The sequence below is a fragment of the Eurosta solidaginis genome, chromosome 1 (genome assembly GCF_040869045.1).
Source record: "Eurosta solidaginis isolate ZX-2024a chromosome 1, ASM4086904v1, whole genome shotgun sequence".
Taxonomy (NCBI): Eukaryota; Metazoa; Arthropoda; class Insecta; order Diptera; family Tephritidae; genus Eurosta; species Eurosta solidaginis.
This window is the reverse complement of record NC_090319.1, coordinates 59,029,998-59,047,720: the sequence shown is the minus strand read 5'-3', so window position 1 is coordinate 59,047,720 and position 17,723 is coordinate 59,029,998. Positions and strand designations below refer to the sequence as shown.

Sequence of the window (17,723 nt, the reverse complement as noted above, 5' to 3'; positions counted from 1 at the left end):
TTCGTCTTGTGATTGATGACGCTATACTACTATGACCATATGGTCGGCGCTCAAGCTACCCCGAATATATGGTAATAAAAAGGAAGAATATTGCTCATTTTGAAACTATTAAAATAAATAATACTAAAATTTAAAAGGTGCATACGATTAAATATCTCGGAATTCAAATAGATTGTAAACTAAAATTTTATGGCCATGTTGATTATATAACAAGTAAAATAGCTAAAAAAATTATTTCATTCAAAGAACCTGTAGAAACTTGAGTATTTATTACAAAGAAAAAGTATAATGATCCATAATTGAGCCATACTTCATATATTGTTCTACTATTTTCTTTATCTTGAAAGATTCACAAATCGATAAACTACAAAAAATGCAGGATAAAGCTATGCGCTTTATATTAGGGAAACTTTTTGATACCCCCATTAAAGATATACTACAAAGTTTGAATTGGATGAGCGTAAAACAGCAAATATTTTTCCACAGTATGAAGTTTATATACAACATAAAAACCTGAAATTTGCCTGATTATCTAAAAACAAATATTAAATTTAACTACAAGGTTCATGACAAAAATAAGAGGCAGAGAAATGATTTTAAATTACCTAATTACAAAACGGGGTCTGAAAAAAATAGTCTTTTTTACAGAGGGTTAAAATGTTTCAACGAATTACCTGTAAATATTAAGAATTATCATAATAACTTATTTAAGAAAAGATTATATGCTCACGCGAAGTCAATGAATATAAAATAAATATTAGGATTCGAATGGATTTGTGTTACATGTTTCAAATACAAATTCAAATTCATGTTTCAAATTCAAATACAATTTCAAGTTCAATCTCATACATAGTACATATTGTTAATTATTTTTAATTAATGCAATAATATTTTTAAGTGTTGATCTAGGCTCTAAGAGTCGTAATAAATAAAATAAATAAATAGCATAAGGTGCAAAATAACACTGGTTTACAGCCAAAATGCACCATTTTTTTGTAAAAATATAAAAAAACAATTTGTATTTTGCGAGAAAGGATCTCGAAAACTTTGATTTGTTTTCTCTCTCTAAGCTCTGTTTTATTACAAAAACAAAATAAGCTTTCAAGTAAATATATCCATTTAATACTTAAATACTCTACTGGTACATATGCGCTAGTATTCGTATATCACTTAGTTAGCGAATATTAACACATATGTACCAGTGTACCCTACTTAAGTATTAAATGGATATATTTACTTGAATGCTTATAACTTTTGTATTATTCGATCGATTTTGTTGAATGAAGGCTTATTTTTTTTGTAATACAAACAGAGCTTAGAGAGAAAAAAACAAATCTGCAAAAAAATAAAAAGTTTTCGAGATCCTTTCTCGCAAATTACAAATTGTTTTATATTTTTACAAAAAAATGGAAAAAATCCGTAATTATTGTTCGTTATCTTTGAATCTGCAGGGCCAAGCAAAAAGTATTGTATACACAGTTTATGGAAAATTTGATTGCCTTTTAAAAGCTTCAAACCATTTTGAAATTGCTCAATTAGTTCTTGAGATATATATGATTAAGTGGACCCAATTTTTTTTTTTTTTTTTTTTTTTTGGAAAAACCGTTATTCGTATATATCTCAAAAACGTTACCATGGAATTAAAAATAACCTTGATTTTCAAAATCAGGGGGTGATTTTACATAATAATTTCATAATGGAGTCTCTGGTGCAAAAAAAAAATTGGAATTTGTGATCCAGGGTAATTAGAATTTCGCAAAATTCGTTACAATATCTTTGGTCACAATATTTTGAGAGGCTGCTATGTAGAAAGAGAGCCCATTACATAAACTAAGTATCTCCAGTTAATAAAATTATTAGCAGTTTTTACATTTAAAATATTTTATTTTATTTTGTTTTTTTGTGCCTTAAAAATTAACAAATATTTTATAGTAGGTAAATTTCACAAATTTTTATTTTTTTAAGAAATCATTGAATATTTTGTTATATTTTCTTTTGCTTCACATATACGTATGTATACATACATATTTACAACCGAGTATAACTACATAATATTTAAGTTGTTAAAAAATTAACTTTTAAAATAAAATTACACATTCAAACTTGAAATGAGCATTGCGAACTTTGTTTTAGTGTACGAAAAAAGAAAACAATAAGCACAAACAAATATTTAAGTTTTTTTTTAATTGAAGAAGAAAGAATTTTTCAAAATATGGACTTACAACACTTTCAAAAAAAAGTGGCTCTTTCGCTACTTTTGTTTTTTTTTTTCTTTGTTTAATAACACCAAATTAACTACATAAAATAAAAAATGTTGCTTCAAAAATAAAGCGAATTGCAACTAATTACACTTAAGCGATACATAAATAATAATTTATTGTTGTTTCATTTAAAATTAATAATAGTTTAGACAAAAATAAAAAATAAACAAGAACAATTTGACGTCATCACTGCTGACGCTGTTACCAATGGTTGCAATAATATGTAAATGTGTGTGTGTGACACCTTCGCATGTATGTGTGTGTGAGTTAATAAACTGCGCCCAAAATTTACCACACCACACATTTTTGTAGCGGATTCATACGCGAGCCTTCGGGACAATTAAAATCGCGCGCAAAATCATTCATATTGCTGAATGTTCCCATAACGCGAAATTGTGAGGGTGAATGAACGCCGGTGGTAATACGAATCTTAAGTGTTTCTGCAAAATTCAATTGAAAGAGATTTTAATTGCAAATATTCAAAACTTTTAATATTCGAAAATTTCTGTAACTGCATACCTTTACGATATTTGGCACACCAAGTTTGCCCCGCCGAAATCCAAAACATTTGCTCGGGCGTGTAATCTAACCCAGGTAATTTTGGTTCTGCACCATTCTTGGCCACCCACTGGCGATAGGCTCTGTAGGATTCCTTGACACCTCCATTGTCGGCGATATTTTCACCTTGAGTATTGATGCCGTTAAGCTGGAAATAAGTATGAATGAGTTCGATCAAATTGGAATATAGTAAAATGAGAGATTCATTAAAATACTAGCATTTTATGGTTTTCCCCGCTGGATGTCGTTATCTATTGAGCTCTTTCCTTTACTATTCCGTATCCTTTTTTCCTTGCGTTTTCTCTTTCTTTCTCTCTCGTTGATATTCTGTTTTTGCTTCCCCCGCTCATTTTTTTTTTCTCCGCCCTCTTGTTCTGCCTTTCTCAATCTCTTTCCATGCCCCCATACTTTCCTTCGCTTTCCCATCCTTTTTTATCTTCGCTTTGCACACTACCTTCCCAATTCATCTCTTTCCACCTTTCCAATATAAGTTTCTTATCAACCTTATTTCCATTTTCAAAACATCCTTTGCTCTCTGTTTTTGCCTTCCCTCTTATTTTCCGCTTCTTACCCGCCTGCCAATTTTCTGTTCAACCATGTTTTTCCGTTTCCTTTTCCCATTTTTTCTTCCCCTTGCTTCGCGTTCCGTGAATTTTGCCGTTTTCTAGAAATAGGCGTGTCACTGCTTACTTCTTTCATAATCGGACATTTATTTATATTTAAGACACATGTATGTATGTGTAACAAAAAGTCTTTAATCTGCGCACAAAAGAATCGGACTGATATCGAATTAGGAATATTTCGTATATGAGGGCGTGGCGCAGCCTACTTTGGTTTATAGTTGAAATTTAATATTTAATATTTATTATGAATATTTTCCTAGTAGAAATATAGGAGCAAGGTTTATCGACCGCTATCCCACTCTACACTAGACTAGGGACTCATTCAGTCTACGTAAGGCTCTCACATACCGGCCTGTTAAATCTGTTCTGTCTAACACCTCCCAGTTTACCACCGGGATTCACTTTACCCCTACATTCATCATTATATCTAACTTCTACAAGACTAGTCCCCAAGGAGTTGAAACTAAAGGTTGAAAAGGAGTCGAAACAAAATCGTGGAGCAAAGAAATTACTTCCCACACGAAAACTTGTTCGAAGATTGGTTGGCTAAAGTTTGCTTTTGTTTGATCAGTTATTCCATACGTATATTGGCCAGAGCTGAGCATCTACAAAGGAAGTCTTCAACATTTTCTATTTCCGTATGTTTGTTTAATGGTGTTTCAGTTTATACTTATATTTAAGAATTCATGAGCTTAACACCGGCTTATAATAATTGAATTTCAATTATTATGTTTTCTAAGAGAAACTGAAAAGAAAGAAACATTTACTGGCATATTGTGGTCCAAAACATAATAATTGAAATTCAATTATTATAAGCCGGTGTTAAGCTCATGAATTCTTAAATATAAGTATAAACTGAACACACCATTAAACAAACATACATAAATATGTACAACTGAGCCCGAGTTTACAAAGCTTCTAATTCGCAACGAAGAAGAACTTTACAAAAACAAATCTACATGGCACACAAATCAATATAGAGACAAAATGTCTCAATTGTGTTGTTAGTGTAGAAATGAGAAAAACTGAATTAAGCATGAAAACAAATACCAGCAGGATGGCCTAGTGGTTAAAGGCTACTGCAGTTTCACCATGTGATTCACGGTTCGAATCCCGGTGAAACCTTTGATAACATTACAAAATTGCCTGATGATGATTACGTTGGCGGTTTTCGAAATGGTCCATCGCAATATGCCAGTAAATGTTTCTTTCTTTTCAGTTTCTCTTAGAAAACATAATAATTGAAATTCAATTATTATAAGCCGGTGTTAAGCTCATGAATTCTTAAATATTTTCTATTTCCTCCTCATCTTCAGGTGCGACGGAAATCATTTGTTGGGATTAATATGATTTCACCATGAACTCCCATCAGACAGTTATTATGCCAATTAACTGATCTTATGAAAAACGGTTAAGATAAATTAGGAACGGAGTTATGTTGTCACTGAGTCATGGTCAAGCTTTCTCCAGACACCTCAAATCAGTATCCGGTCGTTTCGGTTAGTCCAGCCGTGTTGTTGTTGTTGTTGTTGTTGTTGTAGCAATGCTCGCCCCACCTAATAGCCGCGACCGATCACAAATTGTCATCAATATCCTCTAACGGGAGCCCAAGGAAACTTGCCGTTTCAACAGGGGTGGACCATAAGGAAAGGGATGTTAGAGGCGTTGGTTCCACATTACAATTGAAGAGATGGTTGGTGTCATGTGGGGACACATTGCAAGCGGGGCATACATTTTGTATGTCGGGGTTGATTCTGGATAGGTAAGAGGTTAACCTGTTACAGTATCCAGAACGAAGTTGAGCAAGATTGACACGCGTTTCCCTGGGGAGTATGCGTTCCTCTTCCGCAAGTTTTGGATAATTTTCGTTAAGTACTGGATTCACCGGGCAATTCCCGGCATAAAGGTCCGACGCCTGTTTATGGAGTTCACCAAGGACCTGCTTCTGTTTTCTCACTTCATACGGCTGGGTTCTCAAGTGCCGTATTTCCTCAAAATGCTTACGGAGGTGACTCCTTAAGCCCCTAGGCGGTGCTGGTTCATCAATCAGATGTCTGTTGGGATGCCCAGGTTTCCGGGTATTCAACAGGAACTGTTTGGTCAGCATCTCATTTCTCTCCCTGATGGGGAGTATTCTCGCCTCATTATGCAGATGGTGTTCTGGGGACATAAGAAGACAGCCCGTGGCGATTCTGAGAGCAGTATTTTGGCAGGCCTGTAGTTTCTTCCAGTGGGTGATTTTTAGGCTTGGCGACCATATGGGTGACGCGTAGCACGTAATCGGCTGGCTAATGGCTTTGTATGTAGTCATGAGCGTTTCTTTATCTTTTCCTCAAGTACTGCCAGCGAGGGATTTGAGGATTTTGTTACTGCTCTGAATTCTCGGAACAATTGCGGCTGCGTGCTCACCAAAATGTAGATCCTGATCAAACGTCACACCCAAGATTTTGGGGTGTAGGACAGTCGGTAGCGTAGTGCCATCGACGTGGATGTTCAAAATGGTCGACATTTGGGGCGTCCATGTTGTAAATAAGGTCGCGCCAGCCGTCCTCTTGTTCAGTTCTCCTTCAGTGGCGTTCCCTAGTACTTCGCTTTGACCCCAGACCGATTTTATTGTTCTGTTATATCGAATTTGTTTGGGGACCGCCTTCAATCTGTTTCTGCCTTCCATGAATGGGATAGATGGGATTACCCCTGATATAAGTATTGTTCTGCACTTGAGACAACCGAGTGTGACAACTGCTTCGAGGGCCGTTATGCCTTCAGAAGATGGGACTAACCGCCGTCTTGTACACCCATACCTGCTACTTGACAGCTACAATAGATACGTAGGCAATGCTCCAGTTGCAGATGCTCGCCTGAAAAATTGTGACTGGTAGACTTAAACTCCTCTAAATAGGCTTGGACTAACAAAGGAACTAAACGGAAAGCTGTGTTTCTGGAGCCCCATAAGCATTTAGAACACTTACATTATAAGTGGAAAGCGTCACTGGCTTTCACAAGTAATGCGTTGCTCCGCAGAATCCTATCCTAGGACAGTGTGTGATCATAGGAAAACCGAAATATAGGTTTGGATCCGTGGCCTCATTCTAGGTTAATCCTCACTATCAAGGGAGCGTTAATGTCCAAAACCGTTTCGAAAAAGGTAAAGGTTCCATTTCAAAGACATTAAAAACGTATCCAAAGAAACTAAAAGTTTTTTTCCAACAAAATCGAAAAGGAAGATAAAGTGCGCGAAGAAACCTACTGTGATCCCGTAAAAATTTTTATTTTAAATGGGTTAGCTATCGCTCGAACCGTGCGGTATTGAAGGGGTTCAAGACGTTGCCAGCGCAATTTTTCAACCCAGTTGTCAAACTCATTTACCCCTGCCGAGTTCTGCATATGTTGCAGGTGAGGCGCTTGCGACCCCAAGCTTCTCGTGAAGGAAAAGGGTTGTATGGCCTAGAAGGTTCAAAGTGTAATTTCAAATCGTTCCCGAGATGGTCGGGCTAGTACCTAAATGGTGGTATACTCCATAATGTACCAGACCAACATCCGAAAATGGAACATCAACACCGACAAAACTCCCCAATACCTTCGGGAAGGCCCCAAATTGCTTCAAGAATAAGAAGACGGGTACTGATTCCACACTACTTAGAAGAAAGCCTACACTGTAGTTGTAACTTTTATATACTTACGTGCAGGCCCGTCTGCTCATCCGTGTAGTTGCCATACTGATCAATAATACACGCGGCCTTCTCCAAATAGGCTTTCTGAGTATTTTCCGCCCACCAATCAACCAAGTTGCCCTGCAAATCGAAACGGCGTCCCTGATCGTCGAAGCCGTGTGTTATTTCATGACCAATAACAAAACCAATAGCACCATAGTTCATATACTTTGGACGAGCAGCATTGAAGAAGTGACCTTGCAAAATACCAGCCGGGAATTCTACGATAGCAAGAAAAGCAATTATAATTTATTAGGGCTTGTTTTCTGTGAAGGTTTATATATACATCCTGTCTCAAATTCGATTTCGAAAGTAGCTGGTTTTAACTTTTCATCTTCAGGGGCTTTTTTTAAGAACGAACGAAAAAGGACACTGAAGATGGCACAATGCTAAAACCGGTAAATTTTCAAACCAAATTTTGCCAGAGAAGAAGGATAATTTTTATATAACATAAATAAAATTGAGAAAATTTAAACTTACGTATACTATTCTCAATGGCCGAATAGTAAGCATTTACAACCGCTGGCCGAGCATGACGAACCCAATCCGTTTTATTCACTGGCAAGCGCAGCTTATTGAATGAGTAATCTGTACCGAAGACATTCATCTTGAGGAATGACTCAAAATATTTATTTGGATCGATATCCAAATTATTATAATACTCCTCCAATTTCGCATTATCCAACATTTCATCGGGATATCCAATGTGTGTAGCCATGCTATGTAACTTTTTCTTAGCCTCGGCTTTGGTAGCTTCATCCATCCAATCGACTTCACTCAGCATATTATCGAAGATGCGACGTATTTGCGTTACCATATCGAGTGCGATAGCTTTGGAGTCTTCATTAAAATGTTTGCGCACATATAACGAACCAACGGCAATGGCCAAGCTGTATAAACCCCAAAAAACAAAAAAACATGGAACGGGCGTGTGAACGATGTAAGAATAATGTTTACGCAATCAACACAAAAAAGTTTTGGCGCAGGATGAAGTAAAAGCATGGATCGCGATGTGGTGGAATTTTACGTAACGAAAGTAAATTGTAACAAACGATGTATGCAACAAAACAACAACAACAAAATACGATGACAAGCGATGCGTTTCATATGCGTGTGAGTATGAAAACACGATAAAATACGAATTAACACGATGACGAAAGAACAAGAATAACGATGTGACATAAAACAAAAAGAAAGAATAATACAATTGCAATGAGTAAACCTTTTAAACAAATTAATCAAAGAAATTATAAATTACTAAAAATTATAAATAAGCAAAAATGTGCACTCAAACAATTTTTAATTTTTTTTGTTTTAGATGTTTCAAAAAATGTTGCAGAAGTGCATGAAAAAGCATGCCAGCAATTGAATAAAGTGCAAAGCGTTGGGGATTGTGACAAAGCCAAATAAAATTTGCAAAAAAAAATGTGTGCGTAAATATTAAAAATAATAAATACCTAAAGGCCATTTTAAAAAATACGCAAACAAAATTGAGGAGCGCAAGCTTAGAATATTTTCTATAATGTCCCCTTTTTCTTCCTGCGTACACGCCTAGAAGGTTTAGAACAGTGGTTACCAAAAGTGAAATAGTGGCTATGTTGATAGGCATTTAGTCGTTGGTTAACGAGCAACGAAGCAAGACGTATGCACTCATGTTTGTTAACGTTAAAAAAATAATTTGGAAATATTGTAATATACAAATATTATTTTATTGCTTGAGTCTAACAGATAATTAAAATGAAATATAATGCTAACATTAAATAATTCAAGGTTCGAACCTTGAATCATTTATAAATAAGCCGATAAAAACAAAAACAATTGTTAATAAACCATGAGCACTTGGGAATGTCAAACAAAGGAATTGACAATAAACAAAAATCCAGCATTATCAGTGATTTGCACCAGATGGCGCAACACTGAATAAATATAGTTGGTAAAAAGGAATAGAAGTAGCAAATTTGCCAGTCAAACAAACCACCGCTGTATAGCTAAATGGTTAGCGCAGCATGCCTAAAGCGTACTGATGATGAAGGCTTAGCACCCTTCGAAATGGATCTATCGGCGCAGCTATGGCAGGTTGTCTGAAAAATTTTCTACGTACTATTCCAAAAACAAAATACAATTTTTCAAATTTAGAAAAATTAAAAAATAACAATAATTATCATTAGAAAAAAACTATTGTTCTGGCCTTGAGCTCGAATCGAACCTTGAATCATTTATAAATAGGCCGATAAAAACAAAAACAATTGCTAACATTAAATATTTACTACATTCTCCACATTCTAGGTTGCTCGTGTGAAAATGTATTTTTTTAATTGTCCAAATAAACAATAGCCTCTTTCGATGTTATTACTCTGCTTGTTCAGCAACTACAAAACGAGAGAAAATATTAATACGTGTGAAGTGAGCGTGAATAATTCAGGGTTGGGTTTTTCGATACAATTGTACTTTTTTGATACAATTTGACTAAAGAAAGTACTGAAGTACTACGCTGCCATTTTTGGTACAATTTTGCCTACAGCTAATATTCTAATTCAAGTAATGTATTTTGACGCTATGGCAACCTTCTTTCGAACAAACGACAACGTTGCTTTCATTTGTGTACTAGCACTAGTAGTTCGATTAGCACTGTCTCTCTTTATCCCATACAATTTTTCAAGCAATAATTAGTTTGAAATAATATGTCCCTACATACATATGTATGAAACCCACCTGTTTTCACTGAAATCAAAAAGAATATTTGGATAACACTACTATTTCTAAAATAGATGTAAACAAAAACCATATGGATATTGATAGTATATATTGCGGAGCTGAAGTAGATCTATTCATTTGTAAAAATTTATTAAAAAAACCACCTTTTCAAAATTTTTAACTAAACTTCAAACTATTTTACATGGAGTTTTGTAAAAACCTACAGACGAAAATTGACTTTGATAATGAAATTTTGAATTGGGTCACAAAGCTTGCTCCTGAAACTGTTTTATCAGGAGAAGTAATTAGCATTGTTCCACTGGTTGCTAAATTATTTCCTATATGTGAAATTAATAATGATGAGGAACATATTAGAATACGAAGAATTGCGTGCTCTTAAAAATCGTTCCATTTCTGAGTTTTGGGCAAAGGTGCGATTATTGAAAAATGAACTGAACTAGCCGTTTTTTTGCAAATATATACAGAATTCCACAGGGGGTTTTATCAATTTCACATTCTTCAGCGAATGTTGAAAGAATATTTTCGATACAGAATATAATTAAAACCAGGTGTAGAAATCGTGTACTTGTTGAATCAGTTTCTTCTTTGATAAAACAAAGGATTTTATTAAGGCCAGGGGGGCAATGTCTTTATAATATGCAGATTGATAAGGGAGTTAGTCGTGAACAAAATTTAATCATTGACGAGGATGAAACGTTTTTTGATTAACAAACATACATACATATATGCAAATATTTAAAATATACCTATGTAGTAATATGTTTTATGTATGAGAAAAGCATACTTATGTTTTTCAACAACTCTTATTGAACTAAAAAAAATGTTTCCTTCTAAATAAAAAGAAAAATTAATTTCAAATGAATACACACATTAAGCACGTAGTTTCATTTTGCTACTAAGAAGTAAAAAAAAAAGTAAATGAGTAAATCCATACACAAAAAAATTCAGTACAATTTGAACGAAAAAAGTACGATTTTTGAGTGGATTTATTACATTTCATGAAATGTCATTTCCCAACCCTGGAATAATTATTTCACTAGCTGACAATCTCTGGTTTGTAAAATCACGTTCCATTATTTTATTCGGGCCAGGATAGTGCGTTCGCTTATTCTCTCTTTGGAGTGATATCATTGTACTCGAAGAGAATGTATTCAGCAGCCGCACATGGCGGAACTATACAAGGTGGGAACACGGTGACAGCTGATTTGTACTTTTTTAATTTGATTTGATACATAACTTCAGGCGCAGTACGATTTTGACATTTGTTCGTCGATTTACAAAAGCAAAGTACATGGAACTTTTATTTATGTTTGTAGGTATGTCATCATGCTGCCACCTTGTGTGGTTCCGCCATGCAGCCGCATCTGCGATGTCCAGGAAACGATTGTGGCTCTCTGATGAGAGAGCACTTAAGTTCACTACTTAAATACCTATTTACCCTTTTATCTCATTCTCAAGCCGACCTTTATTAATCAGGTAAACTATACATAGTAGATATCATTAAAATTAAAACTTAGCCTTTTAATCGCTAAGATGATGAACTGATCTATTGACTGTCTGATAAAAACACACTTGGAACTCCCCAACTAAGATAGGGGGTATGCAACAGTTTCTTTGTCACTGCATTGCACTGGCCGGAACATTCTTTAGCCAATAGTTCTGTGAAACCCAGGCGCAAACTTTGCTATGTCATACAAATGCTGCGATTCACTCCGATGAATTACCGAAATCCAAAAGGTGGGCCCAGAGGAAGCATAATGACCCAAAAGGCCTAGATATGCTGTTATTGCTGTTGGCTTTGATTTCTTTACGAGCCAGATCTTCTGACGTTAGACCAATATAACAATGGTGTTAAATAAGTTTTCTTCATGAGCAAATAACTATGTTAATCGTATCGCTCTCCCTTAGGGGGTCCACATTTCCCAAATACATTGGCTATTTCAGGATTTAGTCTGGTGGATATGATGTTAACCTGCAATAAATTCTGTGGATATAGCTGGTGATTTAGCCTCTATGGCAGACACCACAGGTTTCCCTTGAGCCTTTTAAAAGAACTGATACGATGAGAAATGTCGCGCTACCTCAAAAAAAGGATGCTGCTTATAAAAGGAGAAGAAACGCATATTAAGTTAGTGCGAGGGGCTTCAGGGGCTGGTCGATAGGAATAATGCTCGAAAATTCGATCATAATATCTGACGTATGACGGAAGGTTTTAAGACCAGGGCAAATTTCTGCAAGAATGATAATGATGACCTGGTAACTGACGTTCAGAGTGTGTTTAAGTGTCATTACTAGCTAGCAAGGAAGAAGATTAACCTGATAACCTATAGCCAATGACAGAAACAACATTTTCCGGCAAAAGTGAGAACGACAATATCCCGTATAAAGAATAATATGGCGCCCAGTAATGGCGGACTTCCCACCGAGCTGTCCAACACCATTGGTAAAGAATATGCATTAACTTCAATAGGGACGGGTGAGCGCATGTCTAGATTTGAATTAAAAGTGGATCTTGCGATAAATGAGGACAAGATGAAGTACTTGCTGTCAGCCAAGAGAGAATCGACTCATTTGCGTCTTGGCAGTCAATACACTGTTGGGGACATACTGATAAGCCGTATGAGCTTTAGGCGGATAAAAAGATAGTACAGCAAATAAAAACCCAAAGGCTTTGCTGGTTAGGCCATGCTATGCGAATGGTGGAAGACGCTACGGACAATAAAGTATTTCAGACCACATCACAGCCTGGAAGCAGAGGAATGGGGTTACCTCCACTGATTTAAGAGAGTCAGCTGGAGAACGACTTGACCTCCCTTGGTGCTCTCAAATGGGGTCAGTTATCACTTAACAGGGATAGCTGGCGTGACTTTTTATGAAACGAATATCATCTAAAACCATATCTTAGAAATATTTTTAAAAACGCCCTATTTCAGAATTTATACGGAGAACTCCGTACCTCAGAAATTTATTCAAAACGACCTATCCTAGAATTTGTTTTATAAGTGGGATACGTCGATCTTCAACCAAATTCTGAAATAAGGCGACTTTGATCCAAATCCTGAGATATAGCGTTTTAAAAAAATATTGTACGAGAGAGTGTTTTGGAGCTTTTATCCGAGATATACCACCCGGCCGTCAACATTATTTTAGTCTTTTACACTGGAAATGCGCATATATTTAAATGGTGACACACCTTATTGCAGAATGAATATTATCTATAAAGTGATGAGCTTTACCCCTATAACATGTTGTATGTGTCTTAAGAAATTGATATATATGATAGATATCCTAAATAATGAAAAGCATTAGAACTCATGCAAATGTTAACTCAAACCAATCACAAAACAAAAGAAAAGCAAAAATTCAAATTTACTAAAACTCAATACCCATCTACTTCATATTCGATATCATCTACTCCGCTGTAAAATAAAGAAATAGAGATAAAACAAAATACTTATTTACTTGATTAAGTTATGCAGTTAAGTTTTAACGAATTAAAAACACTGAGCAAGAAAATTCCAAACAAGAACACGTGCAACAACACAAATAAATTAACTTAAATTGAAAGTGCTCAAAAAGTCGTATTTTTATAAATAATTTGTTATAAAGCACGATTTGATTGACAGTAAAACAATAATAATAACTAAGAAGTGGTTTACATATAACGAGATTATCTTCATTTTCGTACTTAACTCCTCTTATCTTTAATTACATAACTAGATTTCCATATACATTTTTGCCCTCGTTAATTGATAATTATGAACAAGCTTTAGAGATGCGATTTTTTGCATAGAAAAATGTTCACCTCTAGCGTGTAATCCCTAATTGGAAGCACAAATTAAACCGGAAACGTAAACATTTTACAGTAAATAATCTAAGTGCCAGGAATGGAACATATGTAAACGCGTAGATTATGTAATGACGATTTCTTGTACATTAAAGGGCCCATTACTGATGATAGACTTGACTTCACTTGGCAATTTAGCCACGATTATAATCCACTTAGCACATACAATCTGGCATCATAATCAATAAATGTCAATTTGTATGACAAAATGTCAAAATGAAAGGGAAACAAACAAATGGCATCTCAAAATGTAAACGTCACTTAGAACTTACATAGAAAATCAAAATTCAACAGACTTTTAAGTCAAGTTAAGTGTTGCTAAGTTTTGAGTAATCAGTAACATGCAATGTTCATTTAACAGAACTGTAAGTGACAGTTATCAAGTCAAGTCAAGTCTTAGCTAAGTATTAGTAATGGGCCCTTAAGGCAGGTGTAAACGTGGTCTAAAGGGCCGTTTGAACTTGACGTATCCATTTCTATATAAAACAGCAGATCGAACCAACCTTATGGAAATCAATGTAATCGATTAATGGCACCATACCATAACGCTAAAGCCATAACCATATCATAGCCCATGATACAAAAGAAGATGGTTCCACTCAAAATTTTTGATGTATTTGGGGATTTTTGAAGTTTCATAATGTTATTGTTTTGCCAGAAGCGTTGTCATACCGTTACTGCTTACTAATTGTCATTTTTCGGGATGGAAATTTCCTTAGGATGAAAACGCAATGGTCATCTGAGACAATAATAATATGCTTTAGCACATGCAATTTTATTGAAAAATAGTGTATAATGACTCATACATTGGTTAATGACTCATATCTTTATAGCAGCTTGACCCCTACACAGGAAAAAAATACACGAAAAATCCTGTTGGTCTAGCATGGCCCTATTATCATGCCCCTACAGTGGATATTTCTTAAGGCATGTTGAGAAAAAGTGTACCTCCAAAGTCTGCACATCTATGTCCATGCTAAAAGGGCACAGAATGGGTATAGGCAGGGCTGCCCCAAGGTGACCCCTGCTACAACGGGCAAAAACACTCTCATAACTTGCAGAGCTACAGGGTAATGTTCTCCCTAAAAAATGGTTTAACAATTCCCTCCTAAAGCGCAACGCATGAATTATACATTAAATAACAAGTAAGAAAGGCTAAGTTCGGGTGTAACCGAACATTACATACTCAGTTGAGAGCTATGGAGACAAAATAAGGAAAATCACCATGTAGGAAAATGAACCTAGGGTAACCCTGGAATGTGGTTGTATGACATGTGTATCAAATGGAAGGTATTAAAGAGTATTTTAAGAGAGAGTAGGCCATAGTTCTATGGATGGACGCCATTTAGGGATATCGCCATAAAGGTGGACCAGGGCTGACTCTAGAATTTGTTTGTACGATATGGGTATCAAATGAAAGGTGTTACTGAGCATTTTAAGAGGGAGTCGGCCTTAGGTCTATCGGTGGACGCCTTTTCGAGATATCGCCATTAAGGTGGACCAGGGGTGTCTCTAGAATGTGTTTGTACGATATGGGTATCAAATGAAAGGTGGTAATGAGTATTTTAAAAGGGAATGGGCTTTAGTTCTATAGGTGAACGCCTTTTCGAGAAATCGTCATAAAGGTGGACCAGGGGTGACTCTAGAATATGTTTGTACGATATGGTATCAAATGAAAGCTGTTAATGAGTATTTTGAAAAGGAGTGATCCTTAGTTCCATAGGTGGACGCCGTTTCGAGATATCGCCATAAAGGTGGACCAGGGCTGACTCTAGAATGTGTTTGTACGATATGGGAATCAAATGAAAGGTGTGACTGAGCATTTTAAGAGGGAGTGGGCATTAGGTCTATAGGTGGACGTCTTTTCGAGATATCGCCATTAGTGTGGGCCAGGGGTGACTCTATAATGTTTGTACGATATGGGTATCAAACGAAAGGTGTTACTGAGCATTTTAAGAGGGAGTGGGCATTAGGTCTATAGGTGGACGCCTTTTCGAGATATCGCCATTAGGGTGGGCCAGGGGTGACTCTAGAATGTGTTTGTACGATATGGGTATCAAATGAAAGGTGGTAATGAGTATTTTAAAAGGGAGTAATCCTTAGTTCTATAGGTGGACGCCTTTTCGAGATATCGCCATTAGGGTGGGCCAGGGTGACGCTAGAATGTGTTTGTACGATATGGGTATCAAACGAAAGGTGTTACTGAGCATTTTAAGAGGGAGTGGGCATTAGGTCTATAGGTGGACGCCTTTTCGAGATATCGCCATTAGGGTGGGCCAGGGGTGACTCTAGAATGTGTTTGTACGATATGGGTATCAAAAGAAAGGTGGTAATGAGTATTTTAAAAGGGAGTAATCCTTAGTTCTATAGGTGGACGCCTTTTCGAGATATCGCCATAAAGGTGGACCAAGGGTGACTCTAGAATGTTTGTACGATATGGGTGAGTAAGGGAGTAATCCTTAGTTCTATATGTGGACGCCTTTTCGAGATATCGCCATTAGGGTGGGCCCGGGTGACGCTAGAATGTGTTTGTACGATATGGGTATCAAACGAAAGGTGTTACTGAGCATTTTAAGAGGGAGTGGGCATTAGGTCTATAGGTGGACGCCTTTTCGAGATATCGCCATTAGGGTGGGCCAGGGGTGACGCTAGAATGTGTTTGTACGATATGGGTATCAAATGAAAGGTGTTACTGAGCATTTTAAGAGGGAGTGGGCATTAGGTCTATAGGTGGACGCCTTTTCGAGATATCGCCATTAGGGTGGGCCAGGGATGACTCTAGAATGTTTGTACGATATGGGTATCAAACGAAATGTGTTACTGAGCATTTTAAGAGGGAGTGGGCATTAGGTCTATAGGTGGAGGCCTTTTCGAGACACCGTCAATAGGGTGGGCCAGGGGTGACTCTAGAATGTTTGTACGATATGGGTATCAAACGAAAGGTGTTACTGAGCATTTTAAGAGGGAGTGGGCATTAGGTCTATAGGTGGAAGCCTTTTCGAGATATCGCCATTAGGGTGGGCCAGGGGTGACTCTAGAATGTGTTTGTACGATATGGATATCAAATTAAGGTATTAATGAGGCGTTTAAAAGCGAGTGGCCCTTAGATGTATATGTGAAGGTGTTCTCGCGATATCGACCAAAATGTGGACCAGGTGATCCAGAAAATCATCTGTCGGGTACTGCTAATTTATTTATATATGCAATACCACTAACAGTATTCCTGCCAAGATTCCAAGGGCTGTTGATTTCGCCTTGTAGAACTTTTTCATTTTCTTCTACTTAATATGGTAGATGTCACACCCATTTTACAAAGTTTTTTCCAAAGTTATATTTTGCGTCAATAAACCAATCCAGTTACCATGTTTCATCCCTTTTTTCGTATTTGGTATAGAATTATGGCATTTTTTTCATTTTTCGTAATTTTCGATATCGATAAAGTGGGCGTGGTTATGGTCGGATTTCGGCCATTTTTTATACCAAGATAAAGTGAGTTCAGAAAAGTAGGTGGGCAAAGTTTAGTAAAGATATATCGGTTTTTGCTCAAGTTATTGTGTTAACGGCCGAGCGGAAGGACAGACGGTGGACTGTGTATAAAAACTGGGCGTGGCTTCCACCAATTTCGCCCATTTTCACAGAGAACAGTTACCGTCATAGAATCTATGTCCCTACCAAATTTGAGAAGGATTGGTAAATTTTTGTTCGACTTATGGCATTAAAAGTATTCTAGACAAACTAAATGAAAATGGGCGGAGCCACGCCCATTTTGAAATTTTCTTTTATTTTTGTATTTTGTTGCATCATATCATTACAGGAGTTGAATTTTGACTTAATTTACTTATATACAGTAAAGATATTAAATTTTTTGTTAAAATTTGAATTTAAAAAAAAAAATTTTTTAAAAGTGGGCGTGTTCTTCATCCAATTTTGCTAATTTTCATTTAGCACATATATAGTAATAGTAGTAGCGTTCCTGCCAAATTTCATCATGATATCTTCAACGACTGCC

General features: G+C 36.3%; 1 protein-coding gene across 15 annotated transcripts in view; it reads right to left on the bottom strand.

Moving 5' to 3' along the window:
* Positions 1 to 1,863: 1,863 nt before the first annotated feature.
* Positions 1,864 to 17,723, bottom strand: part of Nep2 (Neprilysin 2) — a 171,457-nt gene continuing 155,597 nt past the window's right edge. For 13 of the 15 annotated variants that reach the window (XM_067791927.1, XM_067791942.1, XM_067791925.1 and 10 more), the window contains 5 exons: positions 13,254 to 13,286; positions 7,633 to 8,042; positions 7,123 to 7,373; positions 2,781 to 2,967; positions 1,864 to 2,701 (listed from right to left, as the gene is read on the bottom strand). In XM_067791927.1, coding sequence (XP_067648028.1) covers positions 2,550 to 2,701; positions 2,781 to 2,967; positions 7,123 to 7,373; positions 7,633 to 8,042; positions 13,254 to 13,286 — 1,033 coding nt within the window. In that variant the 3' untranslated portion in view covers positions 1,864 to 2,549. The remainder of the gene's footprint in view (positions 2,702 to 2,780; positions 2,968 to 7,122; positions 7,374 to 7,632; positions 8,043 to 13,253; positions 13,287 to 17,723) is intronic. The other 2 variants (XM_067791908.1, XM_067791922.1) reach the window with 1 other exon arrangement.